Source organism: Camellia sinensis, chromosome 6, assembly GCF_055761805.1.
Source record: "Camellia sinensis isolate YWXY chromosome 6, ASM5576180v1, whole genome shotgun sequence".
NCBI lineage: Eukaryota > Viridiplantae > Streptophyta > Magnoliopsida > Ericales > Theaceae > Camellia > Camellia sinensis.
In genome coordinates this window covers 76,307,203-76,334,985 of record NC_138966.1, presented here as the reverse complement: position 1 = coordinate 76,334,985, position 27,783 = coordinate 76,307,203, and the positions used below count along the sequence as shown (strand labels likewise).

The 27,783-nt window shown below is 36.6% G+C and overlaps 1 protein-coding gene across 10 annotated transcripts in view; it reads left to right on the top strand.

Moving 5' to 3' along the window:
• Positions 1-27,783, top strand: part of LOC114256689 (serine carboxypeptidase-like 7) — a 59,109-nt gene that overhangs the window by 19,843 nt on the left and 11,483 nt on the right. For 4 of the 10 annotated variants that reach the window (XM_082874013.1, XM_082874014.1, XM_082874011.1 and 1 more), the window contains 5 exons: positions 8,416-8,487; positions 8,851-8,969; positions 18,327-18,440; positions 18,540-18,585; positions 20,072-20,534. In XM_082874013.1, coding sequence (XP_082730139.1) covers positions 8,416-8,487; positions 8,851-8,969; positions 18,327-18,440; positions 18,540-18,585; positions 20,072-20,155 — 435 coding nt within the window. In that variant the 3' untranslated portion in view covers positions 20,156-20,534. Of the gene's footprint in view, positions 1-8,415; positions 8,488-8,850; positions 8,970-18,326; positions 18,441-18,539; positions 18,586-20,071; positions 20,535-22,531; positions 23,325-27,783 lie in introns of those variants that run through there. The other 6 variants (XM_082874016.1, XM_082874015.1, XR_014332479.1 and 3 more) reach the window with 5 other exon arrangements.

Sequence of the window (27,783 nt, the reverse complement as noted above, 5' to 3'; positions counted from 1 at the left end):
GCCAAATTATATTTCAATAGTTTGTTTTATGACTTTTTAAACATTAGAAGATGAGTTATCAATTTTATTTTTTTACTTTTCTCATCTTTAGTGAATTTATAAAAATAAAAATTAAAAATTAAAAAATATTTAAACTTTTATAGTCTAATCAACTAGAAGAACCAAAAAGTAAATAAATAAATAAATAAATTTGGAAAAAAAAAGAAGTAGAAACTGTTCACTTTTAAAACTTTTTTTGGGTCTTCATTGAACTGTTTTTTCATTTTCATTTTTTTATATTTTAATTTTTATATTATTCTACACTAGAGGAATCGGAAAAGTAAAAATTTCGATACAAATTTGAAAAAAAAAAATACTAAAAGATTAAACAATTTAGAAAACAAATTATGACCTTTTCAACTAGATGCCAAACATCTTAGTAAGGGAGGCCAAATTGAAGAACTTCAAAGAAAAAAAATAACTTTTGTCCATTGCATGGATGTGAGATGCCTGCGGGTCCCAAAACTGGCCTTATGGGTGTTGTTGGAACCATAAGCCTCTCACAACTGACATTAGACAACCTAATGCACTAAACATAGTCCTGTCCATGAAATATTTTTGAAGCTTAAAACATTATAGCAACTATTTGAATTAACTGGGTGCTCTAATGAGGTTACCATCGAAGTTTCTAAATTTTAGCATTGCTATTATTTATGCCAAGTTGGCACAAGCTTTGGTAGATTGCCAAAGTTTTGACATTACTATTAACAATTATATATATATTTGTTAGAAATTGGACGTCTATGTGGCATGATCCATGAACCTTTTAAACCTGATTCATGTAAGTTTGAATTTGAATTCAAAACTTATTTAGATAACCACTCCTGATATCTATATCTATCATATCAACTGATATGGATAGATGATATATTTATCCTATATATCTGATATGACATATGGGATATGACATAATGAAACAACGTATGTTTTTCTCATACTGACTCTCTCCCATTAGCAAACAATAATCAAGCTTTTTGCACTATGACGTGTGTGGGTGATACCCATATTGTGGTATCACTCCACTTCTGGGTTCGTTATTCGCATTCTTGAAGCATATGATTTACCCATGAGATTTTTCGCTTCAGGTTCTATCACCTAAGGTATGATTTGAATTTTTTACCCGCTGCATTATACTTTGATTTACATTGGTATCAGAGCCTTAAGCTTGTATGGGTATTTTCGTGCCTATTTTTAAAAATGTGTATAATTTTATATAAATATATACACGTTATATGCATGAAAATTAACTATGGAGGAAGATGAAGTGCAGGGTTTCTGCACTTCCACTCTCATTAGATTGAGAGTGTAATACACCTCATTTTTATGTTCATTAAATGTCATTTTTAAGACCATAAATGTTTTTATTTTGGAAAATGGAGTCCGGTAGTACCAAAATTGGACCAGAAAACACCTTAGAAGGCGGTGTGTGAGCTGCACGTGCCATCTGACAACGCCAGCGTCGCCATGCGCGTGCCACGTGTGTGCCACGCGTTTCTACGCGCCATCACGCGCGCGTCAGCCGCGATGTCCACGCGCGCGCCGTGCGTTGAGCCGCGCTCTAAGCCGCGCGCTGAGCCACCTCGTTTTTCTCTGCCGGCTTGGCTGCTGATGTTAAGACACTATTTGTTTTTTTTTAATCCAGAATTGGTTTAAAGGGTCATAAATAATTCGTTATAGATTTGTTTTTTGTGTGGTTGGTACTATTAGACTCAGAATTAAATTTTCTATCTTTTGTAAAATTTTAAAAATTTTATGAAAATAAAAAATATTTTTCCTGAGATAATAATTGATTATTTTTGCTTTAAAATGCTTTTGGTGTTGCATGACTAATTTTCTGGGGTTGAAATTTTTATTGTAGACTACTGTAAAGGTTTACTATCTACTGGCATAATTGTTTCAGTTTACCAGATTCTACAATATTTATTTTTTGTTTTTTATGTGTGTTTATTAGTTATTTAAAATTCTAGAAAATTTCAGGAAAATTCCAAAAAATTTTAGAATGATGTACATTCTATTATGGCATAATCTGAATATTAAATACAGTATATTATATATATTTTTTTTGGTTTGTAATATGTTGTGATTAGAGAAGCATGATTAGTTTATTTATTTATTTATTTGAATTCCATTATTAAATGCATATAGCATGAGTTATTTGTAAATTTACATTAAGATGCTATTGTATGGAATTTATCATGCTTTGTATATGCCATAAGTAGGGGGAGATTAATTTTTTTTTTTGTGCATAGAATTAAATTAAATTTTGATAATTGTCACTAGAGGCACAAGAGATGATTATGAGCATAGAAAATTTTCGATCTGAGACATGTTTAATATTATCATTATTTAATTTAATTTAATTTAATTTTTTTTTTTTTTTTTTGCTGCAAAATAATTTTTGTGTTGTTATCATTAATATCCCTTGCGCATTTGTTTACTCTGTATGTAGAAATGGATGCTAAGACAGTTGTGGTAGACTTTACTAAGGTAGAGAAATTGGATGGCGACAATTATGACATATGGTGCGTAAGATCCAATACTTCTTCAATGAGCAAGAATTGTTGACCACACTTGAACAAGTGATGGTTGAGCTAGAGTAGGGCAATACAGCTCAACATCGTCGTGATCTTGAAGTCTTTCAGACTTGGCGTAGCAAAGATCGGTGTGCACGCTCTACTATGTTGAGCAACATGCACAATGACTTAATTAGTGAGTTTGAGCATTGTTCGACTGCATTTGAGATGTGGAAAGCTCTCAAGCAAAAGTTTGGTATTACCTCTTTGGCAAAGCTACGTGGGTTGACTATGAAGTTTGACTCCTATAAGAAAAGGGCGCATCATTTGATGAGGCAGCATTTGACAGTCATGTCAGCTATGGTATGTGAACTTGCGGTTGTTGGGCACAATTTGACTCAAGAACAAGTACAAGTTGTGATTTGCTCTCTGCCAAATTCTTGGGAGCAGATGAAGTAGAACATGATGCATAATGAGTGTGAAAACATTTGAAGACATATCGCGTCATTTGGAGCTAAAGGCTGAGCATCTTGAGGCGGCTAAGCCTGATGGTTCTGCTATGGTGGTTGAGTCGAGCTCACGTAGGACTTCTCAGTTCAAATGTAAAAAAGCAAAAGGTGCCCCTAAGAAGTAAGCAGGAGCTGAGCTAAAGCCCAATGGCACTAGAAATTTCAAGCGTAGGGGCAAGAGAGGTGGCAAGAAGTTAAAGGCTAAATTGACATGCTTTAATTGTAACAAAGAAGGACACTTCACTCGGGATTGCCCTGAGTAAAAGAAGGTACTCCCTTACTTAATTTCTCGCATTCAATGCTTTGTTTCTAGTCAAGCATTAATTGCTCATTCTCCTCATTTTTGGGTTGTAGACTCCAGAGCAACAGACCACATCGCAAGGGACAGAGTAGGGTTCGTTGAGTATCACCGAGTACCTGCTGGGAGCAGAAAAGTTTACATGGGGAACGAGTCCAGTGTGGAGGTGCTTGGCATTGGCACATACAAGCTAGAAATGCGACAAGGGCGCACCTTGTATCTTCATGATGTTCTTTATGCTCTAGATATTCGGCGAAACTTAGTTTCAGTTATTAGCATGATGAGCCTTGGTTTTAGCTTTTGTTTTGAGAATAATGGTGTTAGCATTTATTTGGGAAATTTTTTTTTTATGGTTTTGGTTATCTTTCAAATGGTTTTTTAGTTTTGGATGTGAATGATTCTAGTTTTAATAAAAATGCCAATGGCTCTATTTCTAGTGTTGCAACATTTTGTGATAATGATTCTATGAGATGGCATGTTAGATTAGGCCACATAGAGCAAGACATGATGACTAGATTGGCTAGAGAAGGTCTTTTAGGCCCACTCGCTAGAGTCACTTTGCCTACTTGTGAGCACTGTCTTGTTGGAAAGGCAACGAGGAAACCATTTGGGAAAGCCGTAAGGGCATCTATCCCATTACAACTTATTCATTTTGATATATGTGGACCAATGAATGTGAGGGAAAGACATGAAGCCCCTTATTTCATTACATTTATAGATGATTGCAAGCATTTTGGTCATGTCTATTTGATTTCTCACAAGTCAAAAGCATTGGATTGCTTTAGACGGTATGTTAATGAGGTTGAGAATCAATTAGACAAGAGCATTAAGGCTCTAAGGACTGACTGGGGACGTGAGTATCTATCTGAGCAATTTAAAGTGCTCTGTGAGGAAAAAGGAGTTATCAAGCAATTGATAATTCCTAGGACTCCGCAGCAAAATGGTGTAGCGGAGAGAAGGAATCGCACATTGCTTGACATGGTTAGATCAATGATGGCGTAAGCTAATCTTCTCATTTCTTATTGGGGAGATGTTTTGTTGACTGCTGCCTATGTCCTTAACCGTGTGCCCTCCAAATCAGTTCCTTCCACCCCATATGAGATCTGGACTGGCAAAAAGCTTGATTTGGGCACTTTGCGACCTTGGGGTTCGGCAGCTTACATACACAATGTTTCTCATAAGTTTGGGAAGTTGGGCCCTAGAGGAAGGAAGTGTATCTTCATTCGCTATAGTGAGCATTCTAAGGGCTATGTGTTTATTGGGAAGCATTCGGATGGAAGTGTGACTGAAATTGAGTCACGAGATGTGGATTTCCTAGAGGAGGATTTCCCTAGCAGAGGTGAGGTAACTAGAGATGTAGAACTCTATGAGATGGAGGATCTACTTGAAGGCGCAGCTAGTAGCCTAGTAGAGAATGAGGAGATAATCCCTCAAGCTCTTAGGGACAGTGGGAGCGATCTACCTGCCCATGGATTAGATCCAATGGATGAGGATTCTCAGGATTCTCAACTATGTAGAAGCAAACGTGGAGCTATATCCCGTCGTCGCTTTGAGATTGAAGGGGAAGCATTCATGATTGCTCCGAGTGATGAGATGGAGCCTAAGAATCTCAAAGAGGCTCTCTTATCCCCTGCTAGTAAAGAATGGAGTACTGCAATTGATGAAGGAATAGAGTCTATGAAGAAAAATCATGTCTGGGACTTGTTTGATTTGCCGCCAAGGCGCAAGACTATTGGGAACAAATGGGTTCTCAAAATCAAGCGCAAAGCGGATTGTTCCATAGAAAGGTATAAGGCTCGTCTTGTGGCGAAAGGTTACACCCAACAAGAGGGTGTGGACTATGAGGAAACTTTTTCACCAGTTGTAAGGTTTGCCTTTATTCACCTAATTCTGGCCATAGTAGCTCAATTGGACTTAGAGCTATATCAAATGGACGTTAGGACTGCATTTCTCAATGGAGAATTGGACAAAGAGATCTATATGGATCAACCATAAGGCTTTATAGTAGTAGGTCAGGAGCACAAAGTTTGCAAGCTTTAACGATCTATTTATGGCTTAAAGCAATCATCTAGACAGTGGAATCTGAGATTTCATCGAGCCATTATTTCTAATGGGTTTACGATGATCGATGAAGATCACTGTGTGTACGTTAAGCAGTGCAAAGACATTTTTCTGATATTGTCATTATATGTAGATGACATATTATTGGTTGGAAATGACAAGGAGATGATTGCCGCCACTAAAAGGTGGTTGTTCTCAACATTTGAGATGAAAGACATGGGTGAAGCGAGCTATGTGCTCGGTGTTAAGATCCTTAGGGATTGCTCTAGGAGACTTCTTGGTTTGTCTTAAGTGACTTACATTAAAACTATCCTAGAGCGATTCCAGATATAGTGCTGCAAACCCATTAACACTCCTATTACAAAAGGCGAGAGCCTAAGCCTTGGTATGGGTCCTAAGACTCCAGAAGAAAATGAAAAGATGGCCTGTATTCCCTATGAAAATGTTGTTGGAAGCTTGATGTATGCTATGATGTGTACACGCTTTGACATTTGTTATGCAGTCAGATTGGTGAGTCGTTACCCATCCTACCTAGGACCAGCTCATTGGAAAGCAGTTAAGAGGATATTACGATATCTTAGAGGGACTGCAGATTACACACTTTGCTACCAAAGTTCAAATCTATATCTAGTTGGCTATTGTGATGTTGACTGGGGAGGAGACTTAAATGAGCATAAGTCTACTTCAGGATATGCTTTCATGCTTAGCGATGGTGCTATTTCTTGGAGCAGTAAGAAGCAATCCCGTATCACCTTATCGACTATGGAGGCTGAGTTTGTGGCTTGTTCATCTACCGTTCAGGAAGCCGTTTGGTTGAGGAGATTCCTTCAACATTTGGATGTTGTCACACACACTTTAGACCCTGTGACTATCCATTGGGACAGCATGGCTGCACTCGCTTACGCTAAGGATCCTAAATACTATGGCAGAACCAAACACATTGATGTGAGGTTCAACTTTATCAGAGACATTGTGGCGCAGAAAGAAGTGATCTTGGAGCACATCCCTATGAGTTGCATGGTTGCGGACCCTTTGACTAAGCCCATTGCTAGAGATATTTATCTTAGTCATGTTAGGGTTTTAGGACTATGTAGGTGGTGATATATTTATGTGTATTCAGTTGAACTCATATTTTTTGGGATATTTATGCCATTAGTATTCATATTTGTTTCTATTACACATTTATGTTTCCTACTTTTTGCAATGGTTTGTGAATTAGCATACACAGAATAAATAAATTGATGTTAGCAGGCAAGATTGGCTCACTCACACGAGAAATTGCCCTTAGCGCTAGGTAGCGAGCAAGGATGAGACTAGTGGCTTACTGTATTTGGAGCAAATAGAGAAACTAAAATTATCCACTAGCTATGTCGCCTTGGTTGGAGCCAAGATGAGGTCTTGTTAGAGACTGACCATGGATATGAGAGTACCCATTTTTCCATGATGTGCCTGTTATGGATAGCTAGATGCGAGATCTCATTTGATGCCTGAGAGGCGAGCAAATAGAGATTTTGAGTTAGACGCTAGGAAGCGACTTGTGCGCTTAAGAGCAACTTGACTAAGATCTGTATGGTGTGTGAGTTTAACATCACTCTTTGGAAGAGTCACTCCACTATAACATGCATTCGTGCTGCATGTGCTTATCAACCCGTTAGCAAGGTGAAAGAATGGATCCCTGCTTCTTCACCGTGTGAGTCCTAAAAGTCATTGTTCCCTAAATGACTTCACTTTGTGTCTTTTGTGACCTTTGACTAGGTCATAAGATGAGGAGTTGATGTTCAGCTACTTTAGGATGTTGCCTGCGGTCATGTATGATTCGGCTTTAAGGGACATTTCTAGAAAAGCGGTCAATTTCAAATTAAATGATATGAGGGTGAAGGGAAGATCATCTAGTCCTACATCTCTGCTTTATATTCAGTGTCGACCACTTACATCGCTCTCTATGGGATGCTGATTGGGTGTGAATATAATGTGGGACCTAGGAGAGTCAAACATGCTCTTTGAGAGATTAGAGATGTTTTTGGACCGATGTAGCTAGATGGGTCTGGGTACATGAGACACTATTTCTGTTCATTTTGGGTTTATGTCTTTATGCTGACTCATATTGAGTTTCTAGTATAGAGCTCCCACATGCAGGTGTTCTCAGCGGTCGCACGGTGCATTGGCTAGTATGAGATTGTTCATTTTTGGGGAGATTAAGATAGAGATGTGGTAGTGTCATGCCAACTCATGTGCGAGTGGGAGATGTTAGAAATTGGGCGCCCATGTGGCATGACCCATGAACCTTTTGAACCTTATCCATGTAAGTTTGAATTTGAATTCAAAATTTATTTGGATAACCACTCATGATATCTATATCTATCATATCAACTGATATGGATAGATGATATATTTATCCTATATATCTGACATGATATATGGGATATGACATAATGAAACAACGTATGTTTTTCCCATACTGACTCTCTCCCATTAGCAAACAACAATCAAGCTTTTTGCACTGTGACTTGTGTGGGTGATACTCATATTGTGGTATCACTCCACTTCTGAGTTCGTTGTTCGTATTCTTGAAGCACATGATTTACCCACGAGATTTTTCGCTTCAGGTTCTATCACCTAAGGTATGATCTGAATTTTTTACCCACTGCATTATACTTTGATTTACAATATATATATATATATATATATATTATAGAGATACAACATTACTTGGATAGCTGTGCAAAAAATGATAAAGTATTCCAAAAGTAGATGACGACCAAGACGAGTGAAAACCCTAATGGAAAACCTTTAACTGTGTTATTCAATTGGAGCACGGTTCCTAAACTTTGATCTTTTTGTATTGTCACATAGCTAAAATATGACAATGAGATTTAGTACTGTTGATGCTTTAATATATCATTTGAAATTGCATTTTATCCCAATGATCCCATAAGTATGGTTTGAGAAAGAGATTGTGTCTTATGACTATTTCACTTGTCTTCCTTGATTGTAGATTCATGCATATAAACTTTCCCATTTGTGGCTTAATGATGATAGAGTCCGAGAAGCGCTTCATATCCGAAAGGTACACTTTTCATTGTTTGTTTAGAATAAGAAGTTTAAATAGTTGTATTGAGAGAAAAATTAGTATCGAGACGATCAAGTGAAATGTCTCAAAATTAAGAGATGGGTTGTGAAATTTTTTTAAATCATTAACCGTGAAAAAAATGTGTTTTATAGTAGCATAACTTGTCGTATCAATATTATGAACCAATGGTATCAGGTACAAATTGCTACATATTGTGAATTGGCCAATATACATGTATTTTTTTTCCCCTTTTCATTGATTTGCTGAAATGCATCAAGGGAAAAAAATTATGTTTCTATTGATATTTAAAACTATTTATAAGAAAAATATCATGAAAATGAATTGTATTTCTTAAAATAGGGAAGCATAGGGGAATGGAAAAGATGCGCCTCTGGATTGCCTTACACTCAATCAATTTGGGACAGTTTCCAATATCATGTGAACCTCAGCACTAAAGGTTACAAGTTTCTCATATACAGGTGAGATCACTATGTATCTTGCGTTAAAACAAAGAAATTAAGTGCAATAAATAATGGTGTTTCTAGTTACACAATATTTCACCTCATTGTGCCTATTTAAAATAACGTTGCCAATAGCACTCATCTATTTTTTTGGGACCCCTATCTTCTTTCAATACCACCATAATTTTTATTTTATTTTATTTTTTTGATTTTGAACATCAAGCTTAATCTCAATTCTATCATCATCCCTAACATATGAAATTTTAATCCTAGCCCCCTGTCTCCACCATTACTTCAAGTAGCCCATCCCCCATACCTTTGCCACCCTAAAGCTCGCCCTCACTCACCCCCACCCCCATCCCCACCAACCCTTCTTTGAACACCAACCTTAATCTCAATTCTACCTTCATTTCTAACATATGAAATTGTAACCCTAGCCCCTACCTCTACCTCACCTCAAGTAACCCATCCCTCACCTTGTTGCTACATTTCAGCCCACCTCTACCTACTACACTAGCTTCTAACCCCATTTACACCCTCCCATGCCTTTCCCTAGCCCCTCTTTTTTCTTCTTTAGCACGTCAACCCCTACTTATCCTCCCTGGATACCTCTCATTTTTCTTTTTCTTAAGCTTCTCCTCCTCCTCCTGTTTCTCTTTATTAAATGCACTCTTATACAATTCCTCTTTCTCTATCAAATGGGTTGCACAGGGAAGTGAAATGATGAGGTAGAGGTTGAAGAGGGTAAGGATAGGCTAGAAAGGGGTGATAAATAGTAAAGAAGGACTAAAGAATGTAATTCCCTGGGAGAACACCTCCCAATCCTGTTCACTTGAGCATTCCTGCCATACAACACACACCATACCAATAGAGACAAAAATAATGAAATAACATTTATTACATTTTCTTCCCTTTTAATCTATCCCTTAAGATTTACAATATTGTCTCATTACATCCATAAACAAAAGAAAATAGTTCAAAAGTAAGAAAATATGTAACAACACAAGTCGCAAGTCAACTTCTTTAAAAAATGTGTTCTTTGTGACACTAGCATAAAAGTGACATCCAATAACAATACAACCTTAGTCTTGAACACAAAAATATTTCAACGAAAGGTTTCACACTCCAAAAGGGTTTTCTTCTTCTCAAGAAATCAGTTAGGAGATGCTTAGTTTTCATTTTCTGAAATTGGTTAGCTTTATGGTGAGCAAAGCTCAGTAGGTAATGAATTGAACAAATTATATAATTAATTGAAAGACATGCAATGCAAACATTTGAAATATAGAAATGAAGATGTATATGAGTATCTATGTATGCGAGTGAAAACATGCAATGCATGAAATTTGCTTAATCTTTCCACGTTATCCACGGTTGGTAAATATACTATGACATCGCAAGTATGAACCAAAAATCAAAGCATACATATATAAATATAGTTTTGTATACTGAAAAAAGTCTCACATTTGCCGGCTCCAGAAACGGTAGGGCGATGGGCACCCAAAAGCATTTTCCCTTCCACATTTGCTGGCTCTAGAAACGGCGGGCTTGTGGGCACCCAAAAACCATGTTTTTCCACATTTGCCAGCTCTAGAAATGGCGGACTCATGGACATCCAAAAAGATTTTCCCACGTTCATTTGGTGATATGCGCATACAGGGCCATTGGGCACCTTGACTCCCCGCACGGGTACCAATTACATTACTGTAGACGGCTCGAACTTCGCTCCGCGCGCGAGGGCACGAATCATTGTTCTTAGCTCCTACAGTTCGGACTCCTGTCACGGTTCTGAATCTAATCTCACAAAGTGTAATGTAAGATTGATAAATCACCAAAGAGTCCAAATCCGGCAAATCGTTTTGAAAAATCGATTTTAATCAAAAAGCGCCAAACATGGACTGCTTTGCCAGATTTTAGAGTCGCCACCTAAATATTTTATTTTGGGGAAATTTAGAAAACCCTGACTCGTGCCTAAGGCCACGTGTCCGTCATCACCAAAGTTGCCTCAGCTCGGGAACTTGGGTACGAGAGGGGAAGGTCCTGAAATGAGCACCCCTACTCGCCATCAAAGATCGCCCTCTACTAACATGATATGTTATTTTTGAAAACACATGCATTCTTATTCCGGTAATTAATCTAACTTACTACGTGATGCGCACAGCACACAAGTATAGACTAAATCGTTCAAATTGGAACAAAACATCTCATGTTTGTTTGTTTGAAATGGTTTGAAGGTGCTACTCGCAAGTAGGCTAAGACGCAGATTTGCCACCCTCAAGTGGGCTTAGGAAAACATGATTTTTCCACTTTAAGTGGGCTTAAAACTCGCATTTCGATGAATTGTTCCAATTCAAGCAATCCAACCTTCATCCACAGGCATTCATGCAGTTATAGTAATTAAGCAAATAGTCTCATGCAAAGCACGCTATCATGGCAACACTCACACATATGAAAGTATGTTAAAGCATAAACACTCACAGTGTACTCCGAGACAAAAAAGAAGCTAGTTAGTAATCAATACATGATCCTATCTACGTTAACAATGCCTAATGCAACACATGCAAAAAATGCAGCTAAAATAGGCTCGGCTATTTTAAGATTTCATGTGAATGCAATTTAGATAACATATATTCAAATTGGTATTGAAATACAATGCAGTTTGTATGATGCGCCGAGCCTGGTGCATGCAAGATGAATGAATGAATGCAAACATGCTAGCATAAGGATGTTAATTGAAACATGCCCTAAAACTAACCATCGAAAGCTGATAAGTAAAAGGGAGAAAGAAATGGGGGTTGGAAGACACGCATCACACATACGTACCCTTATTACAACATTTGCCCTCTCGACGGAGGGTTCGAATAATAAGCTAACTAACTAATCTAAGCTAATTATTACAAAACGAAACTAATTAACTAACAAGTTAACTAATTACAACACAAATGAGAAGCTAAGTGCATTAACTACTTAAGTACAGAACCAAATAGCTAACTAGCTAAGCAAAGCAATTAAGTAAAGCAGTAAGAAGTGGTCCTCAAGGCGAGAAGTGCATGCATGCTCGGTCGCCTCGTTCAGAAATCCATTACGATGCCCCAACTTGCTTCTGTTTGCATTTGATCTTAGAACATTGCACAAACCTCTAGATAGCTTCTACTCCAACATGGAGACTTCCAGGAAGGCTGCTGACCACTTATTGGTGGTGTAGACCGCCTGTAGACCACCTACATTTGCTGCAGACCAGAAAAAGTGGTCGGCCAGCCACTTTTACTAGTCTGCCAACCAGAAAATTCTGCACAACTCCAGTTTGCTGCAACAGAGAACAAGAAGGGGCACAACAGTGTATTTGCAAGGTATGTGTGCACAACCACCCTCTCTATCATTTCATGAGCTCAAGGGAGTGCGGTACTCGACTCTCGGGCCACCAACCGAGCATCGCTATGCCCGATGGCCGAAAAGTCAACTTTGCACATTTCAATGTAAATGAATGCACAAATAACATATAAGAGCTTCCGCCTCTATCATGCATGATCAAGAGGGTCGGCGACTGAGAAATAAGGCACGTTTCATCACTTCAAGTATGAAACGTCCCTTATTTCTCGTGTTTGGATTAACACCCTATCCAAACACAATGCAATGCAACATGATCAACTTAACAATGCTAATGGCATGCAAACAAAATGCAATGCATGCATATGTAAACAACATGCAATGTAACAACATGCAAACAACATGCAAACACAATGCAATACACCAACATGCAAACAACATGCTATTCTACCAATGCTAGGATGGCATGCCCAGGATTCTATCATGCAAACAATGCGTCCATGGCAAGTTTAGAAGCTTAAGGCATCGAAACTAGGAAAGAGCATCACACAAGAGGCATGCAAAACAATGCTTAATGGACTTAAACCGAATATGGACAGACCTAAATCATGCCAAAACAGTGGCCAAAATGCTGAAAAGATGGCATGAAAAGCAAGATAATGCATGCTCATGCATTGGCCAATCAACTAAGCATAAGAGCACAACTCTTGGAAACACTCAAAGAGTGAAAGAAGTGAGAACATGGCAATGCTACATGCTCTGAAATATCATGAGAAATGATGCCAAATCACGCACATGTCGCAAATGAAGCATGCTAGAGGCATGAAAACACAAGGCTAGTCAAGCCCATTGCACTACAGCTATGCAATACATGAACCAAATGGTCAAGACAACCCAACACAGTCATAGAGCATGTCAAAATGAGGCTAAAACATACATGGAGTGTAGCCAAAACAAGCTAGCATGAAGGGCATGAAGCATGGAGTATGCAAGGCCAACAAAGAGGACTACACTACACCTACCAAAACCAAGCATGAGATGACTTCACCAACAAAAATCAGAGTTGTATCATGAAAAATGAGATGACTTCACCAACAAAAATCAGAGTTGTATCATGAAAAAACAAGACCAAAAACACACTGATATGGCAGCCCAAAAGCTTAGGCAAGATGACATACACAATGGCTCATACTTAAGGCATAAAGCACAAACCCTCCAGAGCATTGAAAGAGTGACACATGTGAGTGTATGGCCACACTACATGCACTGAAATCATGTACCAAATGATGCTAAATCATGCGAATAGCCCAAGCAATGCATGCTAGTGACTTGGAAACTCAAGTCTAGTGAGCAAAAATGCACTATGGCTATACAAAGCAAAGCATGCATGACCCAAAACACTTAAATCAGACCTAGAGCATGCTAGAGTGGAGCCAAAAATATGCTAGAATGATGGTCCAAAACATGATGCATGCTAGGCTAGTGAGTGGAATTGCACTACAAGTGCAAGGAGCATGCAAGAGGCTATCAAACCAACCCAAAACAGAGTTAAGGCATTCTAAAATAGCACTAAAAACTTGCTGAGATAGGGCCAAAACATGCTAGAAAGATGAGCTATCAACACAAGCATGTAAGGCTAGTATGCAAAATTTACACTACAAGTGTATAAAGCATGCAAGGGGTGACTCAACCAAGCTAAAAAAGAGGTATGCGATGTCAAAATAGCACCAAAAACAAGTTGAGAACAAGCCAACACATGCTAAAAAACCATGCTCAAAGATGAGGCCAACAAGGCAAGCAACCAATATACAAGGAGAGGGGATGATCCCCTCCTATGTGGGACCTCAAAACACACTTTCCACCACTAAAATTCCTCTGAGTTTCAGTGGTGAGAAGGCCAAAAAGAGGTGGTCCCAATAGCTTAAAAGGATAGCACAAAATAAAGCCAAACAAGGCATAAGAGGGGGTAGACCACCCCCAACACCAAAGAAGCCTTAAACGAACATTTCAAACACTTGAAAATGAAGCTTTTTGCAGTACAAAGTTAAGTCTAAAACATCATGCAAATAGGGCCAAAGACTTAACTAAAAACAAAGCTTTAAGGGACTAAAGTCTCACCTTTGAAGAAATACTTCAAAGCAGCAACTCCAACAGCCTTTTTGGACCAAAAGTGATCCAAAAACACCAAAACCAACTTCAAGGTGCCTCAACTTCAAAGCAAAGGTGTTTGAGTAGGTGTTTGTGTGCAAAAATGTGAAGAAACTACACTTTTAAGCACAAATATGAAGAGAAATGACGAAGTATAGAGATAGATGATATGTATATGCCCTATGCAAATTTTAAACCTGAGACAAGAGGGAGGTGGCTCCCTTTTATAGAAAAACATGCATCAAGCTTTTGAGCAAGCTTGAAGCTTGAATCAATCCCTCCGTACACGTGTATGGAGGATGCTTTTTGTGCCTAACAGTTGGCATGGAAAATATCTGCAGAACGTGCAGGAAAGTTGCCAACCAGTTGAAGTGGTCGGCCAGCTACTTGTACTGGTCGGCCGACCAGTGAAAGTGGTCTGCAAGGAGACCAACTGGTCAGCAAGGGGGAGATGTGGTCTGCACAAAGAAAGCAAGGTGGTGGCATGGTTGCCGACCACTTTTGGTGGTCCAAAGACCACCAAGACCAGCTGGCCGACTAGAAAACTGGCTGGTAAGGAAGAAAAGTGGTCTTCAGGGGGAGAAACTGGTCTACACCCCTTATTCCACCCTTCAAGTAAGGAAAACAAGGTTTGTGCCAAAAACAAACAAAAAAGGATGAAAGACAAGAGCCCGCGGGACAAGGCGCACAGCCGGAAGCCTCAAAAACTAGTCTACGAGCACAAAAAGGTGGTCTACGAGGGAAAGGTGGTCTACGGCCACAAAAAATGGTCTACAGACCTCTGTTTGCCTCTAGGCAAAGGCAACAAGGCATGGTCCGAAAATCAGGCCAAAAAGAGAACGTTAAAAGGCGCTCGGCCGAAGGCTCCGGAAATCGAAAACTAGCCTACAGGAGAGAAAAGTGGACTACGACCACAAAAAGTGGTCTACGGACCTCTCTCTTCCTCCAGAAAAGGTCAATAAGGCATGCTCCACAAACTGAGCCAAAACACAAAGAGTTCAGAGGCCCCGAGGCAAGGGACTCAGTCGAAAACTCTGAAAACTCGAAACGAGCACAAACATGTGCGATCACCGTGTGCTCAAACGATGACGTCTGAGTCTTAAGGTCTGTAAAAAATGGGGTGTCTACAATTACACAATTCAAAAACCAACCCGACTCACTACTCGGACTCATAGACTACTTACCCCCTTCCGCTTTTCAATAATCACTTCATCATAGTGTCAAAAGAGAAATTTCAAATGCATATGATGCATGAATTTATAAATCTTCAATTTTCCCTACAATGATTTCAATTCATAACAATTCACTACTTTACACATCAATAATAGAGGATACCTCATTAACAACCTTCACCAACTCAAGGTGTATATAGAAAAAAGTTCAAAGCTTACATTTTAACCTTAAAGTTAAGTAAATACATTCAATTTCATGTTTTTGAAACCAATTGAGCAAAACCCCTCTTTATTGAACAAATCTCAAAACTAGGGTTTATGGAAAATTTGGGGTTTTCTCTCTTTTATGAATTAAGGACTACTTTTCCTCATCAACATCGAAAATCATCAATAAAAGACATAATTCCATCCAAAATGAATGAGTTATTGACCACATCCTTCCAAATCATTTATTAACCAACACACTCCATATACATATATATATATATATATATATATAAGGATGAATATCTAATGAAATTACCACATGTGGGTATCAAATTAAAGATATAACAAGTTAAAGGCACCTCTACCTGAAGATTGGAAGTTGAGGATGAGAACCCACTTGAAACTTTGCAAAATTACGAAATAATCAGCAGAACTCTTGATCCAAGCTTGCCTTTCAACCTCCTTGAAGTATCTAGGGTGGATCTAAGGTAAGAGAAGAGATGAAGCAAGAATAAAGATTTTGGGCCAAAAAGTGACTTTAAAGTGCCTGATATCGACCAGACCGCTCGAGCGGTCGTAGCATGGCTCGAGCAGTGAAAAGAAGCTCCCAGAATCTCCGAAATTCGCGTAAACCACTCGAGCGGTGCAAAGTTCGTTCGAGCAGACTTACTTCTACCACAAATACTCAAATTTCAAACAAACAAAACTCTCTTATTCAAACTCCATTTCAGGTCATTCTTGTGTCCAAATCGAAGCCCCGGAAACAAGCTTTCCAATGGTATTAGCCGCACATTCAAATTCAAAGTGTGGAAAGAGAAAAGGGCAAAATAGTGAAGACTACTCGTGGGACAATTATTCGAATAAATGTTTTTGGTCTAATCTTACTTTACCATTGTGATATCACCCCAATCAATACTCTAACATCAGCCAAAGAGGCTCCAAGTACAATAATAAGAGTGTCAAAGTAATCCCATGAGTTTAAGAAGTACAAAGTGTTACAAAGAGGGTGAGGTTGGGGCTAGGGGTAAGCAAGAGCCATCATAGCTGAGACCATAGATGATTCTATGTCATCCTCGTTCCCTTCCTTTCTAGCTTTCCTTTCCTGATGTGGATTCGAAACCAAGACTGACCCAGGAAGGCAATACATGCTTTTGGCACATTCACTATCTCACTTTCAGTAAGACAGAGAGAGTGTGGGAATAGGAAGGGGTTAATGGTGGTAGGGAGCAGTGAGAGAGGGTTAGTAAGGGCTAGGAGTGGCAGCCAAAGATGGTGGCAGTGGGTGGTGTAGAGTTAGGGTTAGGGTTTGAAAGGTTAGAAATGGAAATAATATTGTAATAAAAAAATTAGGGATGCGTTTAGGTCCAATATTAACCTCACTCCATCTCTCTACATCCATTCTCTTCTTCACTCTCTCTTTACTCTCCGTTCTCTCTCATACTTCATATGTAGGAGAAGATGAACCTAGATCTCTCAGTTGAGGGTTTTGTAGGCAACATCAATGACGATAACTAGGATTTTAGGTGGTGGAGGTTGTGAGGAGAGCAAGGAAGGGACTGGGGATGTCACGTAGATTGTAAGGGAATGAAGAGGTAGGGTAGTGGAAATGAAAGATATTGCAAGTAGGAAGATGAGGAGGGCGGAAGAGAGGAATGGTATCGGATAGTTGGTGCGAAAGACTAAAAATGAGGTGGACGAGTGCGGCAAGGAAGGAAGGAAGAAGAAGAAGAGGCAAGTGTTGCTAGGGATCGATGCAGATGGTGATAAGGTGGGGAAGAGCGGGTGGCAAGTGGGGAAGGGTAGTGAGGTGTAGAGAAGACGTTATCGTGAATGGGATGACAAAGGGAGAGGGTTTAGCAATGATGCAATATTTGTATCATTTTCAGGTTTCAATTTTTAAATGGTAATTTACTTAGAGATAAAATGGTAATAAACAAAATTTATAAAATGGTGAGGGTAAAGAGACTGATTTGTGGGGACAAATAAAGGCTCTCATAAATAAAATCCAAAAAGAAGAAAAAAAGGATTTGGCTTCTACATGGAGAGAAGTTTAATTCTGTCCAATTGGCAGTCAGTCTTGTCACGTATTGCATTTTAATTATCTAACTTTTTATTTTTTTAAGTCTTTTGAGTATTGATCATCTACACACACTCAAAAAAAAAAAAGAAAAAGTAATAAATTGTTGTCACATGATTTCATTATATTTTCTTGAAACACAATTAAACAACTAAGATTCATGGTGAAAAGAACCTACCTTTATTTTTTGAAGTTAAATCTAATGAAATTATATATAATAATCATTATTAGATCAATTTAATTTAATTAATTTTTTTTTTTGAAAAGTCAATATGCAAAAAATTTATGTAATAAACTGTTTAGATCATTAAAGACATAACCGAATTTTTCTTTAATGGTAGAGAATTGGTTCCTACACACAACAACAACAACAAATTAATAATAATAATAATAATAATAATAAAAATAAAAATAAAGAAGTTGTTGGTGTAATGATGGCTGAAACAGTGGTGATCACGACATGGTAGTTCCATTCTTGGGAACCCAAGCGTGGATTAGAGCTCTCAACTATTCCATTGTTGATGACTGGCGTTCATGGTGGGTCCAAGGTCAAGTTGCCGGGTGGGTTCACCTCAATTTTTCATATTCATTTTTCTTAGAAGAAGGCTTATTGCAAATATTGTTTTATTTATTTATTTATTTTTCATTGACAATGTGTAGTTATACAAGGACTTACTCCAATCGGATGACATTTGCTACGGTTAAGGTATGATATTTTTTGTCTTCACTTGTTTCGCATATTTTTTAAATGTGTGTGGTATCGTTTCGAATTTTTTATCTTTGGTTTTCATGTTTTTTAAAATAAAAATAATTAAAAAAAAATGAATACACTTTCCTTTTTATTTTTGGGTGAAAATAGTGATTATTAAAAATTGAGAAAAGTATTTCTAAACAAAGGAGACGTTTGAAAAATATTTATAAAAAAAAAAAAAAAAATAGCCAAACGAGTTTTCTGCATCATTTTTCTTTTTCTTTTTTTATTTTTTGAAGAAAAAAATGAAAATAGTACAAAAGGTGAAGTACATTCTTTTATTCTTTTGTTTTTTCTTTCTTTATTTTTTGTTTACGTTCTTCGTGGTTTTTTAGGTCATTTTCACTTTTATCTTTTAAATTATCGTCATTTATTCTATTTGTATCAATTTTGTCTAATTCGTTCCTAGGTTTCTAATTTGAGGGTGGACTTAGTCTATTTGGAGATGATTGTTTATTGAAAATTAGTTTCAAAACTAGTTTCTTGGGTAAAAATAAGTCAACAAAAAACGTACAAAACTAATTTATTTGGCATATTCTTAACGTTTATTGAGTAGTTAAAGTTCACTTTTTCGCAAACATGAATTAGTCAGAAGATATAAGACTTTTTAGCAAATAAACCTTTTTCACCAATAAGTTGGCTTTTAAGCTAGCCCATTGAAGAATAAATATAACCACTAAGACTAATTTGATGGGCAAAAATGTCATTTTAAAATTTAAACAATTTAAACCACACAACAAGACACTCATTTTTCTTGCTCGTTATTTTGAAATAAGGAGTGAAGAAGAATATGGATTATTTGGTTATAGGTTGTGAGTTGTCTAGTATAATGTGAGTGAGAAGACAAATGGTTGATCATATGATTTAGATTGTGCGGATTATAAAACTACTTTTGTATGGATGTAATAGGTTAGAATTCCACCACAATTAATTTGTACATTTTATCTTGAACTGGATCATATGAACTGAAACATAAATAAATAAGACACTCTATAGAATACTGTCAAAAATATAATATAAATAATAAATTGCCCTTTCCCTCTAACAACTTGAGCTTTTAGATGAGTTTGTAGTCAATATTTCAATAAGGTATATGAGCAGACAAAATATCATGTCTTTCAGCCTCACCACCTACCCAATAATTAAAACATGTTTGCATATGTTTGGCTTCTTATGAAGAATAAAAGTTCGAGCACACATAAGGGGCATGTTAAAAATATAATATAAACAACAAAGTTGCCATTTTATCAAGCAACTTCAGGTTTTAGATGAGTTTGTACTCAATACTTCAATAACTAAATAAATAAAATTAATAATTTAAGAATAAAATTAAAAATGAAAAATGACAATAGTTAAAAGTATAAAAGAAAGTGAAATTAACCCCCCCCCCCCCTCCCTTTTTTTTTGCCTTTGTGTGTGTTAACTCTGTGTGTGTTAACAGGGAGGAGAACATATAGCTCCACAGGACAAGCCTGTTGAATGTCGTGCTATGTTCGAAAGATGGATTTCTAATCAACCCCTATGATCAATGTTTTACCTTAGCCAAATGGATGTGCCAACACCCAAAAGTGTGATCATTTTCAAGCTGCGAAAACTCCAATAGGAGACATGGTCTTATCTATTGATGCAACTATTTTTATACTATGAGAAAGTGATCAATAAATGGATAGGCTCGTATATTTCAAGTGTCCATGCTCACTAGCTTGTGCGAAAAATGATCCCAGTGGATCTAGAAATAAAATATGGTATTCAGGTCAAATGTTTACTTCTTAAATTATTGGCCCAATAGCCCCATGCGTAAATTTTTTGGGGCCAACAAGACATTACCTGTTGGAAAGCACATCTATTTGTCCAAAAGTTTATTTATATGTCTATCTATTAAAATGTAACTTATTTGTCCAAAAGCTGACACCAATCTGTCCAAATGTCACATATTTGGCTAATATCACATATTTGTCCACCTCATTGCCACCAGCCACCTCCTTCGATGCCCAATGACTTTTTTTGGCCAATTTTATTGCAACGACAACGCGTGCCCTTATCGCCAAAAAAATATAAATCTTAGACCAAATAACATATATGACATCATAAGTATGGACTTTTCACATGCAATTATTTATTTACTTTTTTTAGTAACAAATGTGCCATACAATGATGAAACTTTAGAATATATATATATATAATTCACTTCAATAATATAATTGGTGTCATGTCACAGATATATTTTTGGTGCCATATAACTCATCCTTAGTACACAAGTATTTTAAAATTTGTATTTTGAAAACAAGTGAAAGATGTAATTGTCGACGGTCATGGATAGTTAGCGGACGCGAGAGTCGGTGACTAAGGATGGTTGTCATTGGTAAGAGGTAATTGGTGGTCGTTAGAAGTGGTTGTCGACCGTGGGAAGGAATGGTCAAAAGTGGTTGTCGACGATTAGGGATTGTGATCAATTGGCAAAAGTGGTTGTCGCAGGAAGATAGTTGGCAGTGGTAGAAGGTGTGGCTTGTAGTCGAGGGAGGTGGTTGGCAAATGAGGTCATTGGCAATAGTGGTCGATGGTAGTGATGTGCAATAGGGTTGGTGAAAAAGATTGGAGAAAAAAAGAAGAAATGGAATAAATAAATAAAAAAGTGAAATCAACTTCTTCTTGGTTTTTTTTTTTTTTTTTTTTTTTTTTGTTGTGTGGTTACTAAACTAATTACAACTTTTTTCAAAATAAAAACAAGAATTAAAGGAGTTTTTGAATAAATTTTTTAAAAATTCTGTAACTATAAACATATAACTGTAAATTTAAATGTTACCGAAACACGTCCTATATATTATTTTATTTTAGATTTTTATGTCATCAAGATATATGTGATAAGGTATTATTTGTATTAAGTAATTATTTAAGATAATCAACCATTAATATTCTTTATAAGGTGTAATACAAAATATGGACAAAAAAAAGCCAGCAATATATAATATTTTTTAATTAAAAATAAAATATAATGACACAGATCTCGATTAATGTCCAGCTACTCAATTATTACAGATTTTGATTCTTTATCTCTTACTGTGTAGGTGATTTTATAATTTCTTTGTGACCCGCGTGTTGCTGCTAATGCTTTCATAATTAAAAAAAAATAAATTAAATTAAAAATTAGGGAAATTCTACTATATATACATCTTTCTAGATATGTATTTTACTTTCATAATTATTGATTATGAGTTATTGTAATATTAGTTATAATTTGATTACGACTTATTGATATGATAGTTGTAATAGTATTTCTATTATAATTTAAAAAAGTCTTTTGTCGTACCTTATATGGGATTTGATTATAACTTTTTTTTTTTTTAAAATTATAACTTAAAAATATCTAGTTATGACATTAATTTGTGATAATGAACACCACAAATGTCATAACTTGCAACCATAACATGACGCTCAACTCCTTTCATTTTCTCCAAATTTACCAAACCCACTTTTCTCTTTGTTTAAGTTTGTTTTTTTAATTGATTTTTGGCTTTTTTAAAAATTTAAAACCCTAAAATGTGTTTGAGAAATTACTAAAAAACTACTTTTGATTAATGAAAACAAAAAATATTTGATGTTATATTTGATTTTTTAGCTGATGACAAACAGTTTGGTGGTTTTTTTCGTAAAGTCTAATTTTAAAATTTTTGGGACCATAGCCCTGAGGTCTAGTATTTTTGTAAGTTCAAAAGTGTTAGGTTTTTGTTATTGGCAATTCTGTTTGACAAAACTCCTTTCAGTTATATTTTATTTGATCTTTTATTTAAATGAAGGCTATGAGTTTTTAAATGTGAATCCAACTCGAATTGTTCCTTGCAGAAGAGTTTTTGATATTAATTATTTCATGTTTGTTACTTCGCTGACTATGTCGGGAATCAAGCTGTTTGTTCACTCCAGCAAAGGAATGTGTGCTCGAGCGAAGAATCTTTAGTCCCAGAAGTTTTCACTAACAACAAAAATATTGGGAAGGTTTATTGTTCGCTCAAGCGACCAATGCGGCTCTGTTTGCTATAAAGTTGTCTTTCAGCCAGATTTTAGGGTATGGCTTCTAGATCTTTTCCTTGGGTATTAGGATTTTCATTTAGAGCTTCTTTACTTGTTTCCTTTGATATCTGTGAGAGTTTACATCATGAATTGAGTGGATTATATCAAAGGGTTTATTTATTTTGTGTTATTCACAAAAGAGAGAGTTATTCTTCAGTAGATTATGTGGAACTTGGGCCTGAAGCTTTTGTGGATTTCGGAGTGGTTCATCGTCGTGGATTCGACATCGGCGTTGTCGATTCAATGTTGGGCAAGACAATTCTGAGGTGAAGATAGTGGTGGAAGAGACATATAGGGGTCGGTTCAATTCGATCGTGGATTCACTAGGTAATTGAGGTTACACTTGTGTAATTCATTTTTGTCTTCTTAGCGGATTGTTTTGTGATTTTTTCCTTTGGTTTTTTTTATCACAATTGGAGGCGCTCCAATTGTGGTTTTTCCACGTTAAATCGTTGTGTTGATTTGTCTTTGATTGTTTGATTATGATTGTTATTTATTGCTTAAAATTGATACGTAATCACAAATCAATATCTCGAGGATTTTGAGATTTTCAAAAAGTATACAATAATTTGAAAAGACCATGTTACCCTATCTATTTGTCTAGCTATCCACATCACCGATTGGTCCAAGTGTCATTTATTTATCCACTTATCCATCCATGTGTTATTGCCCATACTTGTAACACTTTGGGTCTTTATTCGACCTAATTACTCATATTTGTTTGATGTTGGGCACGACCCTTTTTAGTCTTGCATGTACATTTGCTTATATGTATCATTTTCACACGTGCATGATGTTGCTAAAACAATAAATCATGTCTGGGAGTTGAGAAGTTGATATTGGTGTTAGTGGCATTGTATAGGAGAGTTGAAACCAAACTTTCTAAGGCAGAATGATCGATCGCAAAGTTGGGGCGATCGATCGCTATACCTAATTTGTTTCAATTGAATACCTTTAAATTGTGAACTTCTTGCATATTGTAATGATTTATTATTGGCCATTGGTGGAAAATGACATCATTATAGAAATCATCAGTATATGATGAATTGAAACTCATGTGATGTATATTGAATTGTTGAATTCATGAGATGCAAATCCGTTAGAATTGCATGTGTTGTTACATTGAGTTTAGAAGATCATTATTTTAAATTGAATGGTCATCGTGAATCCATATAATACATAAAGGAATGAGATTAAGTTGGTGAGAAGAGTCTATAGTGAAAGATTGAAAATATGAGCAGAATATGTAACGCCTCGACTTTTATTACCCGAATCCATTACCAAATCCTTTATATTATTACCATTTTTAAACCATTCATTCCATTGAGGAATATGAACCAATAATAAATAATAACATTCTCTCATGACAATGAAGATGATATATAAATAAAGCATGGTTATAACGATTCCAGTTTAGACCCGACCCTTTTTTTTTTTTGGATCCGGGATTCTTTGTCTTGATGGTTGTTCATAACCTTGTTCATCTTATTCCTTGTTGAATTCAATTGTTTGAGTATTGTGGTTGCGTTTAAAACAGGTTGGGAATTTTTCTTTCAAAGGAATTATTGCCCAAATTTCTGCTTGTCCGCTCCAGTGAACTTTCTTGCGCTCGAGCAGTTTTCGTGAACTCCCAGTACTTTTGCAGGTCTTCAAAACTTATGGGAGTGTAGTGCTTTTAGCTCGAGCGAACTTTCTTGCGCTCGAGCGGTCTTGGCTCAAGCGATCCCTCTTATACCCGAGTAGTTAGCCTTTGTCTACAAAAATTCTGGATGGGTGTCGTTGTGCGCTCGAGTGGTAACTTTGTTCGCTCGATCGATCTCACTTAATGTGTCTGGTCGCTTGAGCAGTGTTTTGGTCGCTCGAGCGGTCTGCTCGTATATCAGTCTGCAAAAGTCACTTTTTAGATCACTATTTCATTTCTCTATCTCTCTCTCTAAACATTTCAAAAACCTAGATCTATTATCCCTCTCTCTAAAACTCACCTTTAAACCTCAAATACACCATGACCCTTTGATCTTTATACCTTTGTCCTTTAGAGAAAAGATAGAATTCGTCGAGGTCTTCGTTCTAATATGAAAAGTTTGTATTTTCGTCGACGTTGAATTCTGGGAACTTGGGGCTTTCTCCTCTTCTGGAGTGGAGGTAGGGATTTTTTTAATGGCATGCATGTTGTTTAGCTTCGTTATATGTTATTTTTGTTAGTTATGGGTTTTCAAAAAAATAGATTTGGATATATATTTATTAATGCACATATTTGGATATATGTCATTTTGTCATGACCCACACCCGCTCCCATGGATTAGGATCATAATCGGCCAGTACACGTGAGATTACCTACGGCCTCTGTCATAAAACAAGTTATAGTTAATAATAGGAAGGCTAAATTGCGGAAGCAGAACTTGCAAAAATTATCCGATGAGTTGTGCATACATGGTTTAATAAAAACTCTTCTTATTTATGTAATCACTCACACTATACAAACATCCAAAGTATGAATATACTTATATACACGATTATTCCAAATTTAGTCTTAACAAAACCAAGGTTATACACAAAGTTGTTCACATATGACCACAAAAAGAAACAAAAGAAAATAAATTAAAAGTAAGGCCTCTTGTGTGAGGCGACCTTGGTTGATTCCTTAAAACTCAGTTCCCTCACATGTCACTGGGACTGGGGCTGGACATCCCGCTACTTCCCTACATACATATAAATAAAGAGTAAGCTAACGCCTAGTGAATAATACAAGAGTAAAGGGGTTCATGAATGAGATTCATTAAGTAAATCATACTTGTAATTACACATTTGAAATATTCTCCTCATTCATGTCAAATTTGTAGATCATAACAAAGCAAAACGACCTCGGGTCCAATATATCATATCCATGTACAAAACGACCTCATGGTCCATTATGTGCAAAACAACCTTGAGTCCAATTCATATACAAAACGACCTTGGGTCCAACATTTCATATGCATATTTGCTTTCGTATTCAAAACGACCTTAGGTCCATCATATGCAAAACAACATTGGGTCCAATCAATTCCTTATTCAAAATGACCTTTGGTCCATTTAACAACCATACAAAACAGCCTTAGGGCCAATCTGTATCCTTGTCAAATATACCGAATGGCCTTGGGCCCATTTCATACTCATACATCAATCAATTTACATTTTCCATTACAGATCAAACGGATAAAATACTTATTCATAGTACCAATTCGGAAGTTTAGAAACTTACTACGTAGTTAACATTTAGAAAATATCATATACACCAAAAAATATCTTTACTAAGATATTACTCACTGTGTTCCGATGCATGATTCGTCCTTGCACTTGGCCATATATAATTCACAAAACATTGGGTCATGATACAATTCAATCCGTTCTTTAGTTTGCTTAATTCTCATAGGCTTCTTTCGTGTCTTTTAATTCATTTAGGATGCTCAATGTGTGCCTACGAATGCTCAGAAATGAAAAAGAATGGAAATTGGAACATCAAACAACTTTTCAAAAGTTCCTAAAACAGGGCACTCCGCTCGAGCACAACTTCCTTCACTCGAGCGGTCTGTAAAGCTCTGCAAAAGTACTGGTTGCTTGATTTTTAGGCTCGAGCGCAAGAGCTGGTTGCTCAAGCAAAGAGCAGTTCAAAACAAGGTTCGCTTGAGAGCAACTTTTGTTGCTCGAGCCACTGTGCAATTTGTCTGTAAAAGTACTGGGAGCTTGCATTTTATGCTCGAGTTACAATTTCTTCGCTCAAGCGACTTGCACGTATTCTGGGCTTTCCAGAATGTTGCTTGAGGTTCAAAATATGATTTTAAATGGTACAACTCACAAATTATGGCCTATATTTGAGTCATACAAGGACTAACATGATCATATGAGTCAATTCTACAAGATTGAAGTTCAAATCATCATGAATTCATCATGCAAGTCCCAAACCATTACAAATTCTTCTTGATAACTTCAAAACTCATGCAATCAAGCTTCACAACTTCATGAATTATGCATGCATGTGAAATATAGTCTCCAATTCCATCTCAAATGGTACCAATGATGCTCAAATTCATGAGACTCAACAAAATTATGCATACATGTGAGTTTTGACACAAAATTCTTCATGTTAAGGTTGTATCTAATATTTATTTTCCAATTCTTCTTGAATACACATTACTATGGGCTTAAACTCATGAATTATAGTTCAAATACTCACTTGGAGCCTTCAATCCTTCCAACTCTAGCAAATTCTTGTGCCTAGCTTCCCAAATCTTCAATCTCTAAGTCAATTCTATAAGAATTTGGTCCCTCTCTCTCTAAATCAAGTGTTTTCCCTCTCTAAAGTGTATAAACTTAGCCAAGAGATGAAAATGAGCTCAATATCTTGAGCCTAAGCACTAACTACACACATATATAGTGGTGATTAGCTTAATTTAATCATACTTGCTTAGAGTTAATCAATTGCACTTATTTTAATCAATTTAATCTAATTATTTTGATCCGAATCAATTTTTAATTAAATTTCATCATAGACTCTAAAAATTATGCTAATCACAATGGTATAGTCAATTTTGATTTTAGTCGCCTTTATGACCCTCAATTTCCAGTTTATACTAGAATACTGGACATATTTTTCCTACGATGGACATATATGAATTCAAAAATGCACATAGTCACATAATTAGCATCTAAATTCACATCAAAGCACAAATCACAAGTATAATTAACGATTAACAGTATATCACAGAACGGGGTTATCACATTCTTCCCCCTTTAGGAAGTTTTGTCCTCCAAACTTATGTTACCTTCCATTGAAAACAAATGTGGGCAGTGTTGTCACATCTCTTCGTCTCTCTCCCATGTGGCATCCCTTCTATAATGTTCTTTCCACTCTACTTTCACCATCAGAATGGATTTGTTCCTCAATTGTTTTACTTGTCAGTCAATGATCCATTCTGGCCATTCTTTCTACTTTATATTTTTGTCAAAGGCTATTCGGTGATAATCAATTACGTGGAATGGACCTCGCAGATAGTCTCTTTACATTGATGCGTGGAATACATTGTGCATTTGTTCTATTCCTGGTGGTAG